This window comes from Sander lucioperca, chromosome 14, assembly GCF_008315115.2.
Source record: "Sander lucioperca isolate FBNREF2018 chromosome 14, SLUC_FBN_1.2, whole genome shotgun sequence".
NCBI lineage: Eukaryota > Metazoa > Chordata > Actinopteri > Perciformes > Percidae > Sander > Sander lucioperca.
The window spans coordinates 21,211,632-21,235,458 of NC_050186.1; the positions used below are offsets into that span (position 1 = coordinate 21,211,632).

Consider the following 23,827-nt stretch of genomic DNA (forward strand, 5'->3'; position numbering starts at 1 on the left):
CAACATACTATACTATGACTTTTTCATTACTTTTTTCGACATACTATACTATGACTTTTTCGTCACTTTTTTCGACATGCTATACTATGACTTTTTTTAAAACCTTTTTCGACATACTATACTATGACTTCATTTTACTCTTTTCGACATACTATACTATGACTTCATTTTACTCTTTTCGACATACTATACTATGACGTTTTTCTCACTTTTTTCGACACACTTTAGCACTGACTTTTTTGACATGCTATACTTTTTGTCACTTTTTTTGACATACTATATACTATGACTTTTTTCGACATACTATAGTATGACTTTTTCATTACTTTTTTCGACATACTATACTATGACTTTTTTATCAACTTTTTCGACATACTATATGACGTTTTTTATACCTTTTTCGACATACTATATTATGACTTTTAAACCTTTTTCGACATACTATACTTTGACTTTTGTTTTACTTTTTTCGACATACTATACTATGTCTTTTTATCACTTTTTTTGACATACTATATACTATGACTCTTTTTTACTTTTTTCAACATACTATACTATGTCTTTTTTTAAACTTTTCGACATACTATACTATGACGTTTTTTTATACCTTTTTCGACATACTATACTATGACTTTGAAACCTTTTTAGACATACTATACTATGACTTTTTCATTACTTTTTTCGACATACTATACTATGACTTTTTTATCACTTTTTTCGACATACTATATGACGTTTTTTATACCTTTTTCGACATATTATACTATGACTTTTAAACCTTTTTAGACATACTATACTATGACTTCTTCTAAACCTTTTTCGACATACTATACTATGACTTTTAAAACTTTTTTAGACATACAATACTGCGACCTTTTTTTTTTTACTTTTTTCGACATATATACTATGACTTTTTTTAAACTTGTCGACATACTATGACTTTTAAACCTTTTTTCTACATACTATACTATGACCTTTTTCGACATACATTTCGTATGACGTTTTTTTATACCTTTTTCGACATATTATACTATGACTTTTAAACCTTTTTAGACATACTATACTATGACTTTGAAACCTTTTTTCCACATAATATACTATGACTTTTTTATCACTTTTGTCGACATACTATACTATGACTTTTTTCGACATTCTATATTATGACTTTTTTTTAAACTTTTTTCGACATACTATATCATGACGTTTAAACCTTTTTCCGACATACTATACTATGACTTAATTTTACTCTTTTCGACATACTATAATATGACGTTTAAACCTTTTTTCGACATACTATACTATGACTTCATTTTACTCTTTTCGACATACTATAATATGACGTTTAAACCTTTTTTCTACATACTATACTATGACCTTTTTCGACATACTATAGTATGACGTTTTTTATACCTTTTTCGACATATTATACTATGACTTTTAAACCTTTTTAGACATACTATACTATGACTTTGAAACCTTTTTTCCACATATTATACTATGACTTTTTTAGCACTTTTTTCGACATACTATACTATGACTTTTTTTTAAACTTTTTTCGACATACTATACTATGACGTTTAAACCTTTTTTCGACATACTATACTATGACTTCATTTTACTCTTTTCGACATACTATACTATGACGTTTTTGTCACTTTTTTCGACACACTATATACTATGACTTTTTTCGACATACTATACTATGACTTTTTCATTACTTTTTTCGACATACTATATGACATTTTTTATACCTTTTTCAACATACTATTATATGACTTTTAAACCTCTTCGGCATACTATACTTTGACTTTTTTTCACTTTTTTTGACATACTATATACTATAACTTTTTTTTACTTTTTTCAACATACTATACTATTTCTTTGTTTTACTTTTTCGACATACTATACTACGACGTTTTCATTATTTTTTTCGACATACTATACTATTACTTTTTTATCACTTTTTTCAACATACTAGACTATGACTTTTTCATTACTTTTTTCGACATACTATACTATGACTTTTAAACCTTTTTTGACATACTATACTATGACTTTGAAACCTTTTTTCGACATACTATACTATGACTTTTTTTTTTAAATTTTGTTGACATACTATACCATGACTTTTTTATCGCTTTTTTGACTTCATTCAACATACTATACTATAAGTTGTTCAAGAAAAAAGAAGAAGACATACTTTATTGATCACCCGGGAAAATACATTTTTTATTAAAATTTACACACAGGCCCGAAATACACACAAGTTCAAACAGGACATTAACATGCACTTATGGAGAGATGTCCGACTGAGGGGGGATGCCCATTAAAGGCGTCCGAGCCACTGGGGGTTCGGTTCCTTGCTCGAGGTAAACTGGCACCTCTCCATATATCAGGGGCGGACTGGGACAAAAATTCAGCCCTGGCACTGAAGTCACACCAGCCCACATTACCATGCAGCCCCACCCACGGACACATGCATTCACTAATTACATTTGTGTACAGATGGTGTAATAATATAAGCAGTACCTTATGTAACAGATTTTTAAACATTTAATGTAACTGGAAAACAATGCTTACTACTTTTTAAAGAGCACACGTTTATAACAAATTTACACATACAGCCTGTTTATGCCGTTTGTATGCTGTTACTGTCATTCTCTACAGTATGTTGTTCTTTGTTGTCACTGTCTGTATTCGACTGTTTCTGTCTCTCTGTTGACACTGTACATATTGTCCATCTGGTTCTCCATCTTTTCATCCGTTTTAACTCTCTAACTCTGCAATTTTAATATGTTTTTAGGCAGTCTGTGATTATACTTCAGGGTTTTTCCTTACTCAGAATTGGCCTTTAGCGGAACACATAAAGCGGGTGGGGGGCGGGGTCTGGTCTCCCCCAGGAGAATTTTGAGGGTAAAAGACTTCAATTCCTGCATTCTGATACATTTTTGGGCACCAATTTATGGTAAAAAACGTCTATATTTATGGCAAGGAAATCACAAAATTCTGGTGGCAGGTAACAATTTAAAATACAAAATATAATGGAATATTATTATATTCAGTAATCCAGTAAGGGGGCTTTCACATCCGGGACATGGGCAGGATATGACAACACTTGACCCCAAAGTCCAATTGTTTAATTAGCATGAACAGGGCTTTATGGTAACTTTTTTTCCCCAAAGAGCACGTTTTGCTCCCAAGTTGAAAAATGTAGGATTGACTTACAAAGGCTACTGCTTTTACTGCTAAATTGTACAATAACACAATCATGTTATGGATACAAAACGTTATGAAGTATGTTTTCTATATTCTAGCCTATTGATAAAAAATGATCAGTGATGTTGAGACTACAGTGTAATGGACCACCACACTTCATGCATACGTGTGAACTGCGGATTAATTGCAGAGTTTAACCTACATAGTGTAAAACGTGACACTATGTGAATGGGGCACAGCAGAAAGACGGCACAGAATGACGCTGCTTGTTCAGGGTTTTCATGTGTACTCCTATAGGCCTACACTTCGCATCAGGTGTTAAAACCAACTGTACCAAAACACTGAATTGGACTATTTAACATGACGAGACGTTTTTAACCGGTAATGAAATTGTCAATTTAATACTGATGATGTCAGACGGCCGTGCGGACAGACAGCAGTCAGAGTTCTGGTGGAGCTGCTCTGATCCCCCAGAACAGCATGATCACCGGGAGGGCCCGGTACAGCCTGAACCCTGCAAACAGAGATCCCGTTTGAAGGTGACTTTTGACTGAACGTCCCAATTTGAGTAACTTCTGATTGGGTCGGTCGGCCCATCTCGGGACCAGGCCGGCCATTGCTGACTGGCGAAATGCTTAATATTTATTATTATTATTATTATTATTATTATTATTATTATTATAACCATAGTGAAATCGTGCAAGCGATGAAAACCCGTCCTATGCGCTGTCGCCCTGTAAAGACAATTTATTTGTATATTAAAAAAAAAAAAAAATGGTCCGGCCCCTCTGGCATTTGCCAGAGTTGCCAGATGGCCAATCCGCCCCTGCCATATACTGACTTTTGGGTAACACTTTACTTGAGGTTTTCTACATAAGAGTGACATGACACTGTCATGAACACAAGACACTGATCATGACATAGTCATGACACATGAACCCTAACCCTAATCATAACCATAACTTGTCATGACAAAACCGAATGACACTTACTAAAAGAAGCATTGCGTCATAAACGTTTATGACTTGTTTATGTTTTATGACATGTTCATGACAGTGTCATGTCACTCTTACGTAATATGTAATCGACTTTTGTTTAATTTCCCATTTTTCGAAATATAAAAAAGTCATAAAAAAAGTCATAGTATTGTATGTAGGAAAAAGTAATGCAAAATCATAGTATAATATGTCAAAAAAGTCATTGTATAGTATGTCGAAAAACGTCATAAAGAAGAAATAGTATAGTATGTCGAAAGAAGTGATGAAAAAGTCATAGTATAGTATGTCGAAAATATGAAAAATCATAAAAAGGCAGTGTAGTATGTTGAAAAAATAGAAAAAAGTCATAGTATAGTATGTCGAAAAAAATCATAAAGTCATAGTATAGTATGTTGAAAAAGTCACAGCAGAGTATATCGAAAAAAGTAAAAAAAGTCATAGTATGGTACGTCGAAAAAAGTGATGAAAAAGTCATAGTATAGTATGTCGAAAAAGTCACAGCCAAGTATATAAAAAAAAGTCCAAAAAGTCATAGTATGGTATGTCGAAAAAAGTGATGAAAAAGTCATAGTATAATATGTCGAAAAAAATCATAAAGTCATAGTATAGTATGTCGAAAAAGTCATAGCAGAGTATATCGAAAAAAGTCAAAAAAGTCATAGTATAGTATGTCAAAAAAAGTCTTTAAAAGTCATAGTATAGTATGTTCTGAAAAGGTCATACTATAGTATGTCGAAAAATGTCATAAAAAAGTCAAAGTATAGTATGTCAAAAAATAGAAAAAAGTCATAGTATAGTATAGTATGTTGAAAAAAGTAATTGTATAGTATGTCGAAAAAAGTCATAAAAAAGAAATAGTATAGTATGTCGAAAAAAATCATAAAGTCATAGTATAGTATGTTGAAAAAGTCACAGCAAAGTATATCGAAAAAAGTCAAAAAAGTCATAGTATGGTATGTCGAAAAAAGTGATGAAAAAGTCATAGTATAGTATGTCGAATATATGAAAAGTCATAAAAAGGCAGTATAGTATGTCGAAAAAAGTCATAAAAAAATCATAGTATAGTATGACGAGAAAAGCCATAAAAAGTCATAGTATAGTATGTCGAGAAAAGCCATAAAAAGTCATAGTATAGTATGCCGAAAAAAGTGATGAAAAAGTCATAGTATAGTATGTCGAAAGAAGTCAGTATAGTATGTCGAAAAAAGTAAAAAAAGTCATAGTATAGTATGTCGAGAAAAGTCATAAAAAGTCACAGTATAGTATGTTGAAAAAAGTCATAAAAAGGCAGTGTAATATGTCGAAAAAAGTCAAAACAGTCATAGGATAGTATGTCAAAAAAAGTCTTTAAAAGTCATAGTATAGTATGTCGAAAAAAGTCATAGTATAGTGTGTCGAAAAAAGTTATAGCATAGTATATCGAAAATAGTCAAAAAAGTCATAGTATAGTATGTCGAAAATAGTCATAATATAGTATGTTGAAAAAGAAAGTCATAGTATAGTATGTCGAAAAAAGTCATAGTATAGTATGTCAAAAAAAGTCAAAAAGGCAGTGTAGTATGTTGAAAAGTCTTTAAAAGTCATAGTATAGTATGTTCCGAAAAAGTCATACTATAGTATGTCGAAAAGTCTGTAAGTCATAATATAGTATATATCGAAAAAAGTCATAGTATAGTATGTCGAAAAAAGTCATGAAAAAGTCATAGTATAGTATGTCGAGAAAAGTCATAAAAAGTCATAGTATAGTATATTGAAAAAAGTGGTGAAAAAGTTATAATATAGTATGTTGAAAAAAGTCAAAAAAGTCATAGTAGTCCATAAAAAATATATTAAACTGTATAATAGGTCATAAAAAAATCAGTTTAGTAGGTCTTAAAAATGTTTTTCCTGGATAGGAGAAATAAACTGTACTGGTTTATTGGCATTTCTTTAAATTACATTGGCTAAGCGCTAAACAAAGCAACGGTGCCTCTGCAAAATAGCCTCAGGAAGGAACTTGTTTTGGTAGAACGTGTAAGTAGGGAGGCGGGCTCTGGAATTAAAATGGCTGTTGAGTGTGTGATGACAATTTTATTCAAAAAAAAGTTGAATAAAATTTGAATGTGGGTTCTAGCTCAGAGGATGTTTCCCAAATTAACCGGAGTTTAGAATACTAACACAAAGATAGCGGAAGGTGAAGGACATCCGGCCGAAAATAAGTGACATCAGACGATACTTCCGGCGGTCCTGGAACTATCCCATAAATGAAACGTCGTCGATATAGACTAATTCCCACGATACTCGCAAGGTGCCACTAGATGCCATGCAACCAGTATCTTTCTACAAGTTGTCATTACTAACCTGACATTAGCGTTTTAGAAAGTTGCAGTTTGAGGCAGTAGTAGTGTATTAAATGTAAGCTTTTGAAATTTTAAATATTGAAATGAGCCACTGATTAAAATGTAATGCATTTAACTTTCACAAGATGTATCTGATGGCTGCACAGTTCATTAGGTCATGTACACAGAATCAGCTGAGAAGACCAGTCACGTTAAATACATTGTTCAATTTATTGAAAAGGTTTAATAAAAAAAAAAAAAAAAAAAAAAAAAAAGTATTACAGTGAAAGCAAATTAGTGAGTTTTTTTGCCTGCTAGTAAATATATAAAGAACCAAAAACAGGAATTAATCATTTTGGCAGTTACGGAATTAATTTCTTTAACTCTCAATCCTTGGGGCCACTAACAGATTCTTCAAACAATAAACAATCACACTGCCAACAGCTGAAAGAATAAATGAGCACAGAGCAAATCTTGTCCTGGTTTAACTGAAGTGGGACAAAGATGGTGTTATTGCCAAGACATGCCCAAAAAGGACGACATTAAAGTGAGCATAATTATTTAGGGAAAATAGAACATACTATGGGATTTGCTGTGTGGTTTAAAGTGAGGTACTGTTGTAAGGTGTTACTGAGTGTGAACACCTGTGGAGCAGCAGCACAGAGGAGGCAAAGATGTCAAATGTTGTTTGACAAAAACCATGAATCTCCAAAAAATAGTTTGAGGAACTAATATTCTACATTGACCATTAACAAAATTACACAATGGGATTTTAGTAATTTAAAGAGGCCAATGATCATGAAAACCCATTTCATCTTCTATAGAGGGTGTGCACGGATGACGGAGACATCATGCCAATACCCTCTACTCAAGTGAAAATAAAATGATTGGAGTGACGAGGTTTTTACCCAACAATAGTGCCACGCCCACTGTAGATGACTGATTAAATATATAGTCGGGTCTTAAATGTGCCATTTGTTAAAAAATATGTCTTTTTTTTTTTTTTTTTTTTTTTTTTACATCCCATTGTAGCTTTTTCAGACTCATCACATCTCCCAGTAATTAGTCACAAGAAATTTTTATTCAGTGTTAGCAGGCAATCTTGCAGGTACCCTCCCCCATGTGAAATAGCAAGGTAGTTGTACATAATAAATATAAAAGTGGGGTGCTGGTGTACTTCTGCCCCATCGCTATTGTTTTCTCTTACACAAACACACATGTACGTACACAGCACTTCCACCCCCTCCCTCCATCCCAACATTTTTTGTCCATGAATACTGATGGGTCCCAGTGTTCGTCATCAACCTCCTTCAGGCGCAGTGATTCAATGTTTAGTCGTTGGTCATTGTGGATCTGTAAATAACAGTTTGTTGTTTTTTAGTATTATGGAAATAGTTGCAAAATATTAAAAGTGACAAAGTGAGTAAGCTAAAACGGTTACACTTTACTTGAAGGTATCTACATAAGAGTGACATGACACTGTCATGAACGTGTCAGAAACATTATAAACAAGTCAAACATTTATGACATAATTCAATTCAATTCAATTCAATTTTATTTATAGTATCAAATCATAACAAGAGTTATCTCGAGACACTTTACAGATAGAGTAGGTCTAGACCAAACTCTGTACTTTACGAAGCCCCAACTATTACAGTGGTTGCCTCAAGAGCAAGCATTAGCAGTAGCTATTGCGACAGTGGCAAGGAAAAACTCCCTTTTTTTTTGTTAGGAAGAAACCTCGGACAGACCCAGACTCTTGGTAGGCGGTGTCTGACGGCACCAGTTGGGGGAGTGGTGAATGGTGGCAATAATAGTCATAATAAAGATAGTGAAGCAGTGATCACAATGGTAGTCATAGTAGTGCTTCTTTTAGTGACATTCGGTTTTTTGTCATGACAAGTTATGTTTAGGGTTAGGGTTAGTGTTCATGTGTTCATGACAGTGTCATGTCACTCTTATGTAGATACCTTCAGGTAAAGCGTTACCGCAAAAACCCTGCATTAAAGCAACACCAAAGCACTTTTCCTCTTCGGTCCCCCTACAGGTTGGAAGCGGAATTATCCATTACCGCTGTCGTAATGTCTCATTATGTCTCATTCGAAATACAGATCCACTACCCGATCTGGCAAACTTGCATAGTGTGGTTATAGCCGATAGAGGGCCGCAAAGCGAATGCACAAGTGCCGTTCACCCTGTTATGAGTTGATGAACCACTAAAAAGATTTTGGAAATATTATTTTAAAAAAGGTACAAAAGAATCTTTGGTGTTGCTTTAAGTTTTCTTTTTTAAAATGCTTGGTTAAATGCCCATTGTTCAAAATGCAGAAACTTTACTACTGTCTTACTGGGTTCGGGTCCTGTCAGCAGTTCTTCATGCCTGAACATCCACCAGCTCAGGGGGCATGGGGGACTTGGGGTGTTTGCTCTCAAAGTGCTGCTTGAAGGTCTTGGGGTCGGGCATCTGTGTCTGAAAAAACAAAAAAGAATCATGGTTTACATTTTTTTTTTATCCTGTCGTACAAAACAAAGTATACCTGAAATAGTTAAGTCTATTAATAAATGAATAGATTAAAAGAAAATGAAACTGTCATATATGAAAATAAACTGAATGTTTTGGGGGTTTGCACTATTGGTTACATAAAACAATGAATTTGCAGAAGACATCTTGGGTAAAAAGAAATTACTGCAAAATTAAACATCAGTTAACATTCTCTGATACTTTTTAGACAAAAGAAAGAAAATACTCTGAGGGTAATGAAAACAACCTTTGCAGCCCAGTGTCAGATGATCAACTGACGTTTTCTACTCAGATGGGAATTTCAAACTTCAACCTCCTTAAGATCAATAGGTAAGCATTAACAAAATATATATATTATTATTATTATTTTTTTTTACAGTAGATTTCATAGCCAATCCTAAACTGCTCAACAAAATATCTTTCATGTCTCAGAGGACTGCTAAGACTAGCTGACACATCATTGACGCCTTGTAGAATATAGTGAGCATCGCTCAGAGTAAAGATCCCAAATAGAGTTTCTGTGGAAAAAAAATAATAAAAAAAGGACTCTAGACTAACTTTTTACATTGGTTGCACTGGTGCGCCTAACATTGTAATTTAGGTGCACACAAAAATACTACATTTTAAGCATTATTAGATATGTCTCACATTTTATTACCATATTTGTGCGTGCTCTATATGTACATAATGCTACCAGGTTAGATACTTTTAATTATCCCTTTCAGAACCACATCTAAACTTCAACAGAAATGGTGAGCTAACTGTGTGGCAGTGATAAATAAATATGCATAATTAATCAAATATTTATTGTGATCCCTATTTTGGCTTCCCACAATTAAATAAACACGATCAACTGCAATATTGACGCACGGCTGTTCATTGTTAAATCGCATGAAAACACCAGACTGCTACAGTATAACCATACAGCCCTCTACACACATCAGACTGCTCGTTATAAAGGCAGTTACACACCAACCAGACGACCGACCGTTGGCAGAAAAAGGCAGTTGGACTGATCAGTCTCCTCGAGTTGGTCAAAAAAGTGCCTCGGAACACACCAAAGCGACGAGACGTAACACGTCTCCATAACAGCAGGCGGTGCTAATCTGTATTGTCGCCCAAAAAATGAAAACCGGCAGCTGATTGGATGAATGCGTCACATGGGTCTGGCTGCTGCTTCCGGATTTTGGATTTTTCGAACGGCCATTACTGGCGACTCATTCAGAATACGATCTCATATTGTGCTAAAATAGTTCACCGAAACGTGTTTCTGAAAACATTTTAAGCGAGAAATAGGCCATGCAGTTGCTGAATCTGTCTTCATTTCAGATCGACAAAGGTCAGTTTAAAAGATTTCCGTCAGATTTTGAGAGGCTTAGTCACGGTCAACCCTCTTGCCATTTCTGGGTGAGTCCCGACTGCCCTGTCTCCGACTGAGCAAGTCAGGTCGGCGAAAATGAAGGCCGACAGCTCCTCCAACGGACGACGGCACGGAACACACCGAACAGACTCGAGTCACTGACCTCGCCAGACTGTCCAACGGCCGATTATCGGCCCGGTGTGTAGCTGCTTTAACTCGACTCAGCTAGACATTTCTCCTTTCTCAGCTAAGATGGACAGCATTGCGCTGCAGTGTTTACACTGACTGTATAAATAAGACTATGTCCCTAGCCACAGCGCCATAGCATTGTGGTACACATCACAACACATGCAAAATGTAACTGGAGCGTGCGCCAGCCAATGAGCTATTGAGCCTTTTGGTAAGTGCAGATTTTACTCCGCACAAGCTGTACCCCAATGATTTTTGGGCGCACTCTAAAGCACTGTACAACTAAATCTGATCTGCAGTCAGCTGCAGGTAATGTACTCACCCGGCAGACGGGGCAGGTGTGGACCAGTGCGGCCTTCGCTGCAGTTTTCTGGTCAGCGGCCTGGCCTTTCTTCTTCTCTGCTGCCTTCTTGGCGTTCTTTTGCTGAGACTGAATCTTCTGCTGCCCGCGAGCCATGGCCCTCAACTTTGACCTGCAGGAATAACAAAAAAAAAAAGACAAGTGTATCAATATGTGCAACTTTTATTGGCCAAATCGTAGATTGCAGCTTTTGTCTGCTTACACAACAACATATACAATGCTGCATCAAAATGCAGGGTGTAAAATCACCAGCAGCAGGTAGATTGTGCGACAGCATGACTGTCTTTAAGGAGAGACCTGTTGTGTGCACAGTTATCCCCATTTGTATGATTCATCATGTCAAGACGGTTAGGGTGTGATAAGCTGGCAGGGTTTCCCTGCCATTGTAATGTTAAGGTGTAGCACCCGAGCCGTTTTGGGCAGCACCTAAGCTGAATGACTGTAACTAAAAGACTTTACTCAGATCTAACAATTGTAGTTGGATTTCTTTATCAAGTTTTGTCTTTAAGCTTTTTGAGTGTTATTTATTATCTGCTCTAGCTTTTCCAACATTTTAGACACAGATATGGTTATAAGAACGGTCCAAAATAATGTGAAAAAGAGACGCAAAACTACCACAGAGGGACACAAACAAAGAAACGCCAAATGACCACAGAGACCCAAAACAACCCCAAAGATCAGAAAAATGACGTAAAAGAGACGTAAAATGTATGGGGAAATTGCTAAAAATTATTTTTCTTGAGGAAGGATGCCTAACCCCCAATGATGACATGACACATTAGAAGTTGAAAAAAATTAAACAATTATCCAAGCTGGATAATATTTTTTTAACCAACCCCTTCATGTCAAAAGACAATTTGAATATATATTTATTGGCACTTTCCTACAATGTTAAATAACATTCACAATCTATATTGTAGCAAATACTCCTGAAGATAAAGTATGGCCAATATTACGTGGACACAGCTTTCAGTCAGAAGCTGCTTTACATGATGCTATGCCCAATAATTTAAAGTAACGTTAAGGGAAATTATAATGTTAGCGCATAGCACACTAACAATTAGGATTCCAACTTTGAGGAAACAAGTTTGGGAAAGACTCATTTATGACATATACATACTACACATTTACATACTAATATACATATTTAGGAAAAATTACCAAATCAACTAAATCTGCGGAACGCGGCGCATCTGCGCCTGGTGGAATGGCCGTTTTAGTTAACGTTATCCATGTTGACAATTACGTTTAAACACAGTTTCCCTTTAAGTTAACAAACAAGTCAAGCAATAACCGGTCTGTTCTTGTCTGTCTGTATTAATTTCGTTGTCAACATGGATAACGTTATTGACCGTTGTTTCTAAACAGAACTTGTTTAAAACAACCAGTTTAGCTTGTTAGCACAGGCCTTTCTTCAACCGGCGCCGCCTTGCTAATACTGTTAGCTAAGATAGCTGGAGAAGCTAAGATTACATGTGAATCGGAATTACTACACATTACAATGTTGTACGAATATAAATAACACACTTTCGAATACAAATCAGGGTTAGCTAACACCAAATGAGTTTGAACTGTTAAACAATAATTACAGTAACGTTATTCGATTTCACGCGGATTTACCTTCGAGATTTGACTCTCCTCGCTCTTTTGTCGGTCTCTTTTTTTGAATGCCAAAGGAATTGTCAAAGAAGGTTTTTGAACCGTCGTATTAAAACCTGCCTAAAACGAACAGCGCCATCAGGCCTGGAGCGGAACTGCAGCCTTAACAGCAGCGGCAGCTACTGGTGTCCTCAGTATTTGTTTGGAAATTAAACGTATTGAATAATGATAAGACACTTTTTCGTGTCTGGAAAATATTCTGGTGGTGATTGTAGCTTACACATTTAAATAGTGAAGGACACAAGAGCACACACAAACTCACAAATGAATATGTAAACTGCATTATTGTTTACACAAACGAAGCTTAACATTACATTTACATTATTTATTGTTCATCTAGCCTATTTTGATCCTTGAAATTTAACTTTCAGTAATAGATATTACTGCTTAAATTGTTAGATGAGTCCGTCCACATTGAAAAGATTCAAGTCTTCGAACCACAATTTAAATGCAGACGAATGGAGCTGACATGGGAAATTATTATTATTATTATTATTAGAAACTGTTGAAGCTGACCTTTAACTCTGGCAGAGGAGTTAACATAAATGCCTATATTTAGATCAACTTTGGACTATAGAAAGTTTAATTGCCACATATTCAGAACTAATAGGACTGAAATGTTGATTAAAATGATGACATAATTATATAGGCCTATGTCTCAGATACAAACAGGGTGGGGTAGCACAAAAATCGGGGCGCGGTACGTGTGGCCTCAGTTGCCCCCTTTCACCTTTAACTGTAATACAGCCGTTGTAATGTCTGTGAACATAACTTAATCAAGTAAGTAAACACGTGTGTGCAGTGGTGAGGTCTAATGTATTGTAGTGGGTATACTGTACTGTATATAAATACATTGGCCTATATATGGGCCAGAATCTGCCTTTGGGGGAGGGGGGCATATCATAGTGGGGGGTCTGGCTGTCAATGACTTCATTTCCTGCATTCAGATAACTTTTATTCACCAATTTACGGTGGAAATACCTTTACTTAGTCTATGAGAAGAAGGAAAACACAGATGACAATTCAGAATATATCAAAAATATAATTGAAAGTATGTTGTTGCGTATCATTGGGCATTTTTAAGTGGGTATATGGAAATCCTGGAGCTTTCTTAGTGGGTACACTGCATATACCTGCGTATCACGTAGACTACACCACTGCATGTGTGTCTGTCTGTGGGGGTTATAATGATCAGTAAGGAAGCGTTCAGTATATTTCAGCCGTCTTTTCTTAACATACTGTGAAGCTTTTATCGTGAGATTTTAGAACATTATAGAATATTATTTCAGTTCCCTGAACATGACACATCTTACTATGTCCCCCATACACAAAGGATTTTTATGTTACTGTATTTCATAAGAAAATACAAACAAATTATTTGCAGAATTATGGTGAGTTAGTTTTATCTTGACACATTGCTTTAAGCAGTGTTATTTTATTTCCAGACAAAAATGAAGGGCCAATATGTCATCTTTCTTAATCACATGTATATTGTAATTTTGTTTTACAGTTTTCCACAACATTTTGATATACAACAAACCGAGCATGGCTGCTGTTAGATGAAAAGGATGTTATTCTTTGACAAGGTTGTGTGATCCCAAGTCTTGTGCACCCTCCATCCAAACTAAATTCTAATGTGATTTTCGAAAAGCAGCAATAGAATTTCTTTAATTGTTTTAAACAATTTAAACTGGTCTTGTTCCACAGATGAAGGGAAGCTCTGTTTCACAGTTGGCATCGGCCCAGAGGAGCTCATCTAAGAGGCAGATGAGACAGAAAAGTTCCAGTCAGTATTTTAGATGTTACAGTTTTCCTGCCAAAAAGTGAGTTGATATCATAAGTGAGCGGGTTATTACACAGTATTACTGTACCTGATCGGTTCATCACAACACATTTCTCATTGTTTATATAACTGTCAGGCTCGGCGATGCTCCAATCCTGGTAATGAAACCCTGACCCATCGCTCCAGAGCCAAACAAAGTCCTGTGAAACATACAAAATGAATTACTTCCAAACACAGTAAGTGAGTAATCCCAAACTAAATTTTACGAGAAGCGGCATACTCTCCTGGGTTGTGGACAGAGGCGAGGAAGAAAGAAGAGATGAACATCTTTGTATATATATATATATATATATATACTACTGCTCAAAAGTTTGGGGTCACTTAGACATTTCCATTCCACTCCATTACAGACAGAATACCAGCTGAGATCAGTTGCATTGTTTTTTTAATCAGGGTAGCAGTTTTCAGATTACATTATGTGTTTACATAATTGCATTACTGGATCTCAGCTGGTTTTCTGTTTATAATGGAGTGGAATGGAAATTTCTAAGTGACCCCAAACTTTTGACCGGTAGTGTACGTATAATTATACTGGATTTAAATATGAATATCATGGAGAGAATAAGGCTCTACCTCTGCATCTACCCAGGGAATTTCTCTGTTGATGAAGATGAACCATCTGGATCCAAATGTGGACCACCCAATTGGACAGCTGCTCTTTACGACATCAGGCAGCACCTTATCTCCGACTTCCTCCTCAGGCAGCAACTCCTTCTCTTCTGTCCTGTCCAACATCTGATCTGGCCGCTCATCTGGTAGAACAACAAAAATGAATTTGCTGATGATCACAGACTGGTTCCTAAATTTAGTTTAGTCTAAACAGCAGAAAAATAAATCATACTGTAAAGTTGTTGCAGTAATTTATCTTAACTTGAAGTGTCTCTGGAGCAGCTGGCACTTCCTATACGGGAACTATTGTGGGGGGAAAAAAAGAACTGCAGTTAACTATCTAAAAAAAGAAGAAGCTACTTTTCAGGCATGCATTTGGCTATCAGGACAAGATGCACCATAATTCCCAAGTGTTGACATCTAAAATAAAGTTAGACTAATGCAACAGTTATGGCTTTTGGCAAAATGTAAAAATCTGTTGTTTACAGTGATGCTGCAATGCAGGAATTCAAAATAATTAAAAACACAAAACATCTGGATATGCAGTAATTTATGTAGAAGTTCAAATGGAACTCTACATCATCAAATGCATGAAACCCAAAAGTCTCACCTGCTTCAGTAGTCAAACCTCTGAGTTGAGTTTCTGCAGGATCTCTGAAGAGCACTTATATACTATATCAAAAAGGTAATAAACAGACTGTTTTTACATACCCTGTGAGTTAAGATAAGATAACACTTGATTGTCCGTAGACACGGAATTTTTTCTTTATCTTACAATACAAGCTCCAAAATTTATAAAGACAACTCAACAACAACATGAAGACAAAAGTTATAATAATAATTAATATAATGGGGGCTCAGCCCTGTAAGATTGGTCATAAATAGTCATAAACATATAAATATATGGGGGGGAACTGTCACATCTTTGCCTTCCAGTGCTGATTCAGCAAAGATATTGGGAACAAATTAATGTTTATATTTGTTCTTTCTGCAATCTGGGACACTATAGCGCCTCCCGGAGGGCAGTAGTTGGTACTCCCCTTGAACCACATAGAAAGAATTTCTCATTATCATTTGTGATTGTTAGACAGTCTCTCTAAGTGACCTTATTTATATGGCAAGTCTTAACTTACTTCCTTCATATCTATGTAAATGTATTCATCTGAAAAATGCTGGAAGGACCTGAGTCTTATTTTTGGTATGATCACGCTGTGATCTGGAATGTTATTGTCTGTAACTGCTATATGTTGTATGTCTGAAACTGTTTACGTAATGTGCTGCTACCTGTCTTAGTCAGGACACTCTTGTAAAGGAGATCTTTAAGTTTTAAAACTTTTCCTCCTTAAATAAAAAAAAATAATAATAATCCTTTTTGGCAATATCAAATAATGAATCTTTGAATGTTTTATTATTTATTTGCAGAATAAACAGCTGCAAGACAGCATGTAAAAATATGATAGCTATATGATAAAGTACTGTTGTAAGAAAGAAGCATATAGTAATCAGTGTCACTGGGTCCAAAGTCCTACAGGAATACAACAATTGTTCAGAGTGACATTAATTGACATGAATTTGAGTCTAATCCTGGTGTGAGATTAAATGTGGGAGGTACGACAAACTGGCAGTAATCGCTCAATCGAGTCAGTGGACTCTCTCTAAACTCTCAGCCAGAGCAGGAGTGACGCAGCGTTGAAGATGCTGTAATTATGTGCTGGGAATTCTGGGTGTTACCAAAGCCGTTATCAGTGTATTTTACTGGTCTACTACAAAAACTGCCAGTCATTTAAATAAAACATTACTGATTAGTATACTGATACTGATATGTAAAATTACAATAAAGGCAGTCAGATATTATTCACAAGAATAGAGGTATTATGGGATAAATAGGTCTGTGGATGTTCTCTGTTGGCTGTTTGACAGAAATGTACAAAATTGATGATAATAATCTCCTTGATGACACACAAAATAAAAAGGACTAATTCTGAAACTGACTAAATCTCAATATAAAAGGGGCAACAAAGTTGAAAATTAGGTTATTTACTTATTCATTAACATGTCCTTTTTCACACTATTTATAGCACATCTTGTAAAAAAAAAAATGCAAAAAGATTAAAAATGCACATTAAAGATTTAATAAAAGGCAAAAAAGTAGCAACAAATTAAATATGTTTATGGTTTAATACACAACAAAATACAGTAGCCTATATAGTTGTCAATCCACCGACACAATAACAACTTTTTCAGTGACTGTATTTCTAAAACTTAGAACTAAGGATTAATATTATGGATGTTTAGTTATTTTATCAGTGGTCCGGGTTGTGAACAGGTCACCTCCTAATCAATGGGACCCTGTTTTTACTGGTTGTGTGTTTATTTGTTTCTTGTCAGTAGTATTAGTATTGGTATCTGAACAGGTGTTTCACCCACTAACACTGATAACTACTACTTGTATATATCCTGATCCCAGTGATACATTCCTACTGTTTGATCCAAAAGTATTTGTAATATTGGTGTCGATTCAGATTATTTTGTCTCTACTTGGGTTTTCTTTTTGTCAACCAGATAATTTTATTTAGCCTATTATTTATTCATTAGTTTAAAATAATAAAAAGTATAAAATTAAAATTAAATTTGTCAGGGACAATGCAAAAAAAAATATTCTAACAGGTTACAATAACATGATGCGTTGCATTTGGAATTTCTAGCTTAGGCTAAGTTGCGACTCCTGTCCCTGGTTGGGCTTTTCTTAGTCTCGCTTTGCCAGACCCTCCTCCAAAGCGTGCTGGAGGAGGGTCTGGCTACTCCACATACTATTCGGGGATGGGAGAAAAACGTGCTCTGGTTTAATGGCATTTCTTAAAACCAATCACAATCGTCTTGGGCGGTGCTAAGCACCGGAGAAAAGCTGGAGAAAAGCTGAGGAGCCGCTGCAAAATAGGCTTGGAAAGAACTTGTTTTGGTGGAACATGTGTACGTTCAAAGGTTGTTTTAGTCATCCAACAGAAAACTCAGATTGGACAGATAGTCTAGCTAGCTGTCTGGATTTACCCTGCTCGATGGTGTTTTAAGCCTCCAACGTCGCCTTCCAGGCAGCTAACCCTAACCCTAAACGTAACCATTGCCGCGCTGCCTGGAAGGCGACGTTGGGGGCTTAAAACACCAAACACCATTTACCCTGCAGAGATCTGAGGAGCAGTTAACCATAGTCCTCATAAATCGACCAGAGTTTAAAATGCCAACACAAAGAAAGCCCAAGGCAACGGATATCCGGCCTAAATGAGTGAAATCCAGCGGATTTTCCGGCGGCAACGGAGCAATCCCGAAAGTGGAACGTCAAGGATATAGACTAGGCTTTTCTTAAAAAAGTCCTAACCTATCATCATTACCAAACATAGAATAGTTAAAGTGACTATATGTAACTTTTTAATGTTTCTAAAGCTTTGTCATTTTTCATACAATGGTCTTAAATTACCTGTAACAGCAAACGAGACTAACAGTGAAAAGAACGCCATTTTTATATAGTTTTTAGTAAGGCCTCTGCCGGGGTTTGATTTTTCCTGCGTTGTCACAGAATGATTTGTGGAAGGTAGATGGCGCTACAGTAACACATTCTGACGTTTTCCTTTTAGTCCGTGTTTGTGTTGGCCTACTATTTTCTTTTCCCCTTGTCCCCCTGTAACGTTACTTGTGTAAAGCATCCATGTGTTTCATATAATGTGCTATATTAATCATAATTTAATTAAATATAAATAATTTAATAATTTAAATCAATAAAGTTATTATTACGTTGATTGCTTCAACAAACTCCTAATGCTTTGGCTCGTGACACAGTGACAGTGAAACCTGTTTAGCTCACGAGACATCCAAAGTAGGCTAAGTTACCGTATGCAACGATGCATCTGTAACTTATTGTTTTATTGTAAATTAATGATTTTCTGGTTGAGCAAAACATTAATTGCGACTATATAGACTTTCCTGTAACGCTAACTCAGTAATCTACAGTGGGCAATACAGAACCGTAAAGAGAAGACCTTTACGACAGCAAAGCGGCCGCTAGAATCAACATAAACTGAAAGTTACATATAGCCACTTTAAAGGTTCAATGGCATGAAAATTTCACTTTATGAGTTTTTTTAACATTAATATGAGTTCCCCCAGCCTGCCTATGGTCCCCCAGTGGCTAGAAATGGCGATTGTGGGACTGGCTCTAGTGGCTGTAATTCTGCACCAAGGCTGAATTTCAGGAAAGAGACTTCAGATACAGTATTAGGAGACCACTAAGGCCTATATAAAAGCATCCAAAAAGCAGCATGTCATAGGAACTTTAAGTAAAGGATCTGAATTTCTTCCACCACTGGCTGGATCAGATTTTTATTTAAAATGCAAATAAGTTTAAATCCAGACTCCTGGGACTTTTTATGATTTTTATGATTATAGCATGTTTGAATTTTATATAGGGTTTCGAAAGAATTTCATGTGATTTAAAAAAGGGAACTTATGGTCTGTAAAAGACTGCACACACTTCACATCATAGATAATTATGTTTTTCCTGAACAGGAGCATCGTGGTACATTTACATGTAAAACGATCCAGGTGGTCTTGTTCCACAGACAAAGGGAAGCTCCTTTTCACAATACCAATTATTCAGGTCGGGATAATCTAACAAGAAAACAAGAGAGGAAAGTCACTATTATTATTTTAGAAACAGGTTTACTCCACATGGTGAATCCTTTCTGTAACAGTTCCAGCCTTGAGTCATTTGATGTAGTAACTGTACCTGACCAACGACTTATTGCCAGACACCTTCTCCATCTGCTTGGCTTGGGTGGGACCCAGTTCCCATCAAAGTCTGAACCGTCACTCCATAACCAAGCCGAAGTCTGCAAAAACAAACAAAAGACAAATAGCATGTAAATAATGCTATACAATAATGGTTAAAGGGATAGTTATGCTTTTTGAAGTGGTGTTGTATGCTAATTATAGTCAGTAACTTACAGTAGATGGCGGTCGGCACACACCCAGTTTGGAGAACAGGCGCTGACTAAAATATTTTTTATTTAATTGTTTATTTAGCAGCAATGTTGCATGGTGGGCTCCTTTTTTAGGTGGCTAAAATATGTTTAGCTGTTGCCCCCGTCCACAGCAGTACATTGCTTAGTTTCCGTGTAGGTACTTCTTCCTGTTTCTCAAAAACTGGGGGCATGCCGACTGCAATCTACTGTGGGTAATACACTGAGTACAGATAGAACCCCACTCAAAAATATCTGAACTATCCCTTCATTTAAAGTGCTCAGAAAAGTTGAAATTTGTACAGCTACAATCTCATGACATCTGGGCAAAATGTATGTGCTGAGGATGATTGAACAAGGAACAGCTTTTAGATGACCTTTTGCTCATATTGTCTATGTCTAAACTGCCATTTCCAAGGTCAAGAATGAACTTCAGACTATACATATTGCTGAGAACAAAAAGTATAGTAAATGTTTCTTGTGAAAAATATAGGTTGAATGCAAAATATATGAATATGCAGTATACTGTATATAAAATATTTGTGGTCATAACATTAAAAACATTTAGATTCACTCAAACAATCATATCATAAGCATAACCTTTAACTTTTATAGGGATGAATCTCTGTAAAATGATGTTTGCATATTACCCTAACTGCATTATTGCCCCCAATCCAGGCTTGGCCGTCCGTCATTAAAGATTCCTGGATGAAGTCATACTCCCCTTGGTTGTGGATGGATGCGAGGTTGGCACCGTATTGTATACAGTAATTCTGTAAAAGCAGAGGTGTAAGGCTCTTACTGCAGACAGACATAGTATGGCCTTCTTCAAATCTGCGAATAATGCACATATTTTCAAACCTTTTTACCTCATTTTTAATTTCTGGGAAAGCAGAGTGAGACAGAGCAGGGGAGAGACAAAGTTTTAGAGCCAGATGTGTGGCTAAAGTTACTTTAAGCATCATTGGACACAAAAAATGTCATTTAGGGATCATTCATGAAACATTTGGATGCCATTCTCCAGTGCAGCGCTGTGGAGATAGGTTTGACAATGTGAGACTAGTCTCCAGTAACAGCACTGTGTGATTCAACACCTGTAAGTAAGATGTTGTTGTAATGTCAGGCTACCTCGGCGTCTATCCAGGCCATTGGGATGTCAATGAAGATGAAACATCGCAAATCATATCCCTGCCAGTCAAACGGACAGTTGTTCTCCCCAGTGTCATTGTATGGAGACGGGGTTACATAGTCCTGCCATTTATTCATCCTTCCTGCTATCCGACGCAGCAGCTCCCCAGAGCCTGGAAGAAATAAGCATTGATAAGAACTGACACGATGGCCTTTTGCAGATAATTTCCTGATAGACTGACGTTCAGATAGATGAACGCCAAACGTTAGAGAGATGTTCAGAAGCTGTAAACCAGCACTATATGGGCAAAAGATTACCAAATCATCTGCGTACATAAGGTGATTGATGAGAAAATTGACTATCACACATCCTGTATTGCATGCATTTAACTGTTGTGACAAATAATCCTCCATATACACATTAAAAAGAAGACAACAAGTTTGAGGCTTTTGGTTTGTGGTCCAAGATATTCTCTCTTACCTCCAGTATTGTTTTGCTGAACCTGCACATGCTCCTCCACTGGCTCTGCAGAGGAATGAGTCGCATGATAATATTATCATTTTTATATCTTTTTTTTTTAATTTTTTTTTTTATGTGACAGCCGTGCATGTTCAGCAGAACAGAAGTCACATTTTCATCCTGCTGTTTAACAACTGGTCATGAATCTACGTTACAGTAATCCTTATACAACTATGAAAATACAAACGTTGCACTGTTCCTTGGTGCAAGTGCGAATCAATAAACATGCATAGTAGTTGACACAGTTGTGTATCTATACACTATTTTATCCAGTGAATACTTTTATTACGGTAAATAAAAGCTATAAAGCACACAAAAAGCCAATAGTTGCTTTTACTTGTCTCCAAACTGGCTCCAAAGCAGAAACAAAAACAGTAACACACACATTGTGCCCCATAAATGATATCATTTATTGAGCAGCATCTCTCCCAAAATATTGTACAAAACTGTATCAACATATTTTGTCCAATCAGTGTAATTTATAATTACAGCTGGAGTAAGTAACTGTAACCTTGGTATATACTGTGAAAAAGGAGAAGGACATTGTTTTATTTCCAACATGTCGTATCTGTTCCATTGTTAATATCTTATTATTTTTGGGTATTTTATTGTTCCATTTTATTTTTGTATTATTAACTATGTGATTTTATTTGCTTCGTTGTAGTCCTGAAATGTTTTAATCTGGGTTCAACCATATAAAGCTCTTTTTAACTTTGTTTTGGAAATTGCTGTTTAAATAAATATAATGAATTATTAATAATATTATCGAGTCTCACCTGGCATCATCTCCTTCACTGGATCTGCTGTGGAAGAAGATTCAGATCGACGTTAACCATCTTCAGAAACTATTTTTATGACAAGCTTCTGGTTAGTTGGTAAAATGTAACAATGTCTTTTTTTGTTTAGATCAGTCAATGTCCGTTTTGTGATTATTTTTTGAAAGGGCCGCAGGTCGGAGCTGAACCTGCAGCTGCTGCGACAAGGACAGAGCCTTTGTACATGGGGCTCTCGCTCTACCAGGTGAGCTATCCAGGCGCCCCGGGTCAATGTCATTTATAAGGAGAGTTTCTATTGCAACTTAAAATGAAACTCTTTTATTATACCATTTCCATTTTGTCAATCGGTAAATAATTTTCTTAAATAATTTTTTTTTTCAATCATCACAATCAGTCTTGGTGAGTCTCACCTGCTGCAACGCTCAAAGCGAAGAAGGCGGCACAGAGAAGAAACATGACCCTCATGGTTTATGTTGAGTAATGGACGGCTGCAGAGCAAATCTAATAATCAGAAAAAAGCATTCATGAGAGAACATTGATATACAATTTATGATATAAATACATCCATAAAGTGTAATGGAAAGCTCCCAGATTGCATTGATGAAGATGCATATAAATAAAAAAATCTCACCTTCTTCAGTAGAGTTGAATCTTTCAGCTGAGTGTCTGCAGCTTCTGGAAAACTAAACCACTTATATACAAGGAGCAACAAGGAAACACTCTTTAAATTTATAACTGATCAAATCATTGCTTTAGGCAATTGATTTACTCCTGTAAGATGAATCACTAACTCTGTTTCTGAGACACAGACACCATGGTTAGGAATTCACACCAGCTCCTGATTAAATGTTGTTAAGGATGGGAGATTTTCTGGCCTCAGGCGAGGCTCTCCAACTGGTCGTAACTGGTTACAGTGTTCCTGATGCAGATATCTACACTATGGCTGATGTAGAGAAATAGAGAGGAAAAGCTAAACATTACACCTAAACTTACCTAGTAGCATTTGGTTCTGGTTAAAAGGCTGAGTCTCCTCCCTTACCTTCCGTTTCACAATCACAAGTTATACAGACCATAAAAGACAAAGAAGCTACAATCCTACGATAAAAATAATATCAAATGGATACATCTATAAAGCACTTTTATCTAAAGCTCCTTACAACTTTATACTCACCTATTCACACCCTTTAATGGCTGCTCTCAGCATACTGAACTCACCAACTGAAGAAATACTGGATCAGGTATATGAAATACTTTGTTGTATCTATCTGATGAAGTTGCAGAAGGGACATACTGTACATTCTGGTTCTGTAACCCACTTGC

The 23,827-nt window shown here is 36.1% G+C and overlaps 2 protein-coding genes across 4 annotated transcripts; both read right to left on the reverse strand.

Moving 5' to 3' along the window:
* Positions 1-6,744: 6,744 nt before the first annotated feature.
* zgc:91910 (uncharacterized protein LOC445276 homolog) lies at positions 6,745-12,758 on the reverse strand. Of its 2 annotated transcripts, none has more exons than XM_035991643.1 (4): positions 12,584-12,758; positions 10,925-11,075; positions 8,888-9,002; positions 6,745-7,886 (listed from the first exon to the last, which is right to left on the reverse strand). In XM_035991643.1, the coding sequence occupies exons 2-3, from the start codon at positions 11,057-11,059 to the stop codon at positions 8,907-8,909; spliced, it is 231 nt and encodes a 76-aa protein (XP_035847536.1). In that variant the 5' UTR covers positions 11,060-11,075; positions 12,584-12,758; the 3' UTR covers positions 6,745-7,886; positions 8,888-8,906. The 2 variants fall into 2 exon arrangements, with proteins under 2 accessions (XP_035847536.1, XP_031151453.1); XM_031295593.2 differs by having other exon boundaries at positions 7,515-7,885; positions 8,881-9,002.
* A 6,757-nt stretch (positions 12,759-19,515) lies between these two features.
* Positions 19,516-22,530, reverse strand: LOC116047496 (ladderlectin-like). Of its 2 annotated transcripts, XM_031296351.2 has the most exons (6): positions 22,508-22,530; positions 21,693-21,737; positions 21,212-21,384; positions 20,734-20,856; positions 19,852-19,954; positions 19,516-19,733 (listed from the first exon to the last, which is right to left on the reverse strand). In XM_031296351.2, exons 1-6 carry the CDS (start codon positions 22,515-22,517, stop codon positions 19,648-19,650), a joined length of 540 nt encoding a protein of 179 aa, XP_031152211.1. In that variant the 5' UTR covers positions 22,518-22,530; the 3' UTR covers positions 19,516-19,647. The 2 variants fall into 2 exon arrangements, with proteins under 2 accessions (XP_031152211.1, XP_031152210.1); XM_031296350.2 differs by lacking the exon at positions 22,508-22,530 and having other exon boundaries at positions 21,212-21,726.
* Between the last annotated feature and the right edge of the window lie 1,297 nt (positions 22,531-23,827).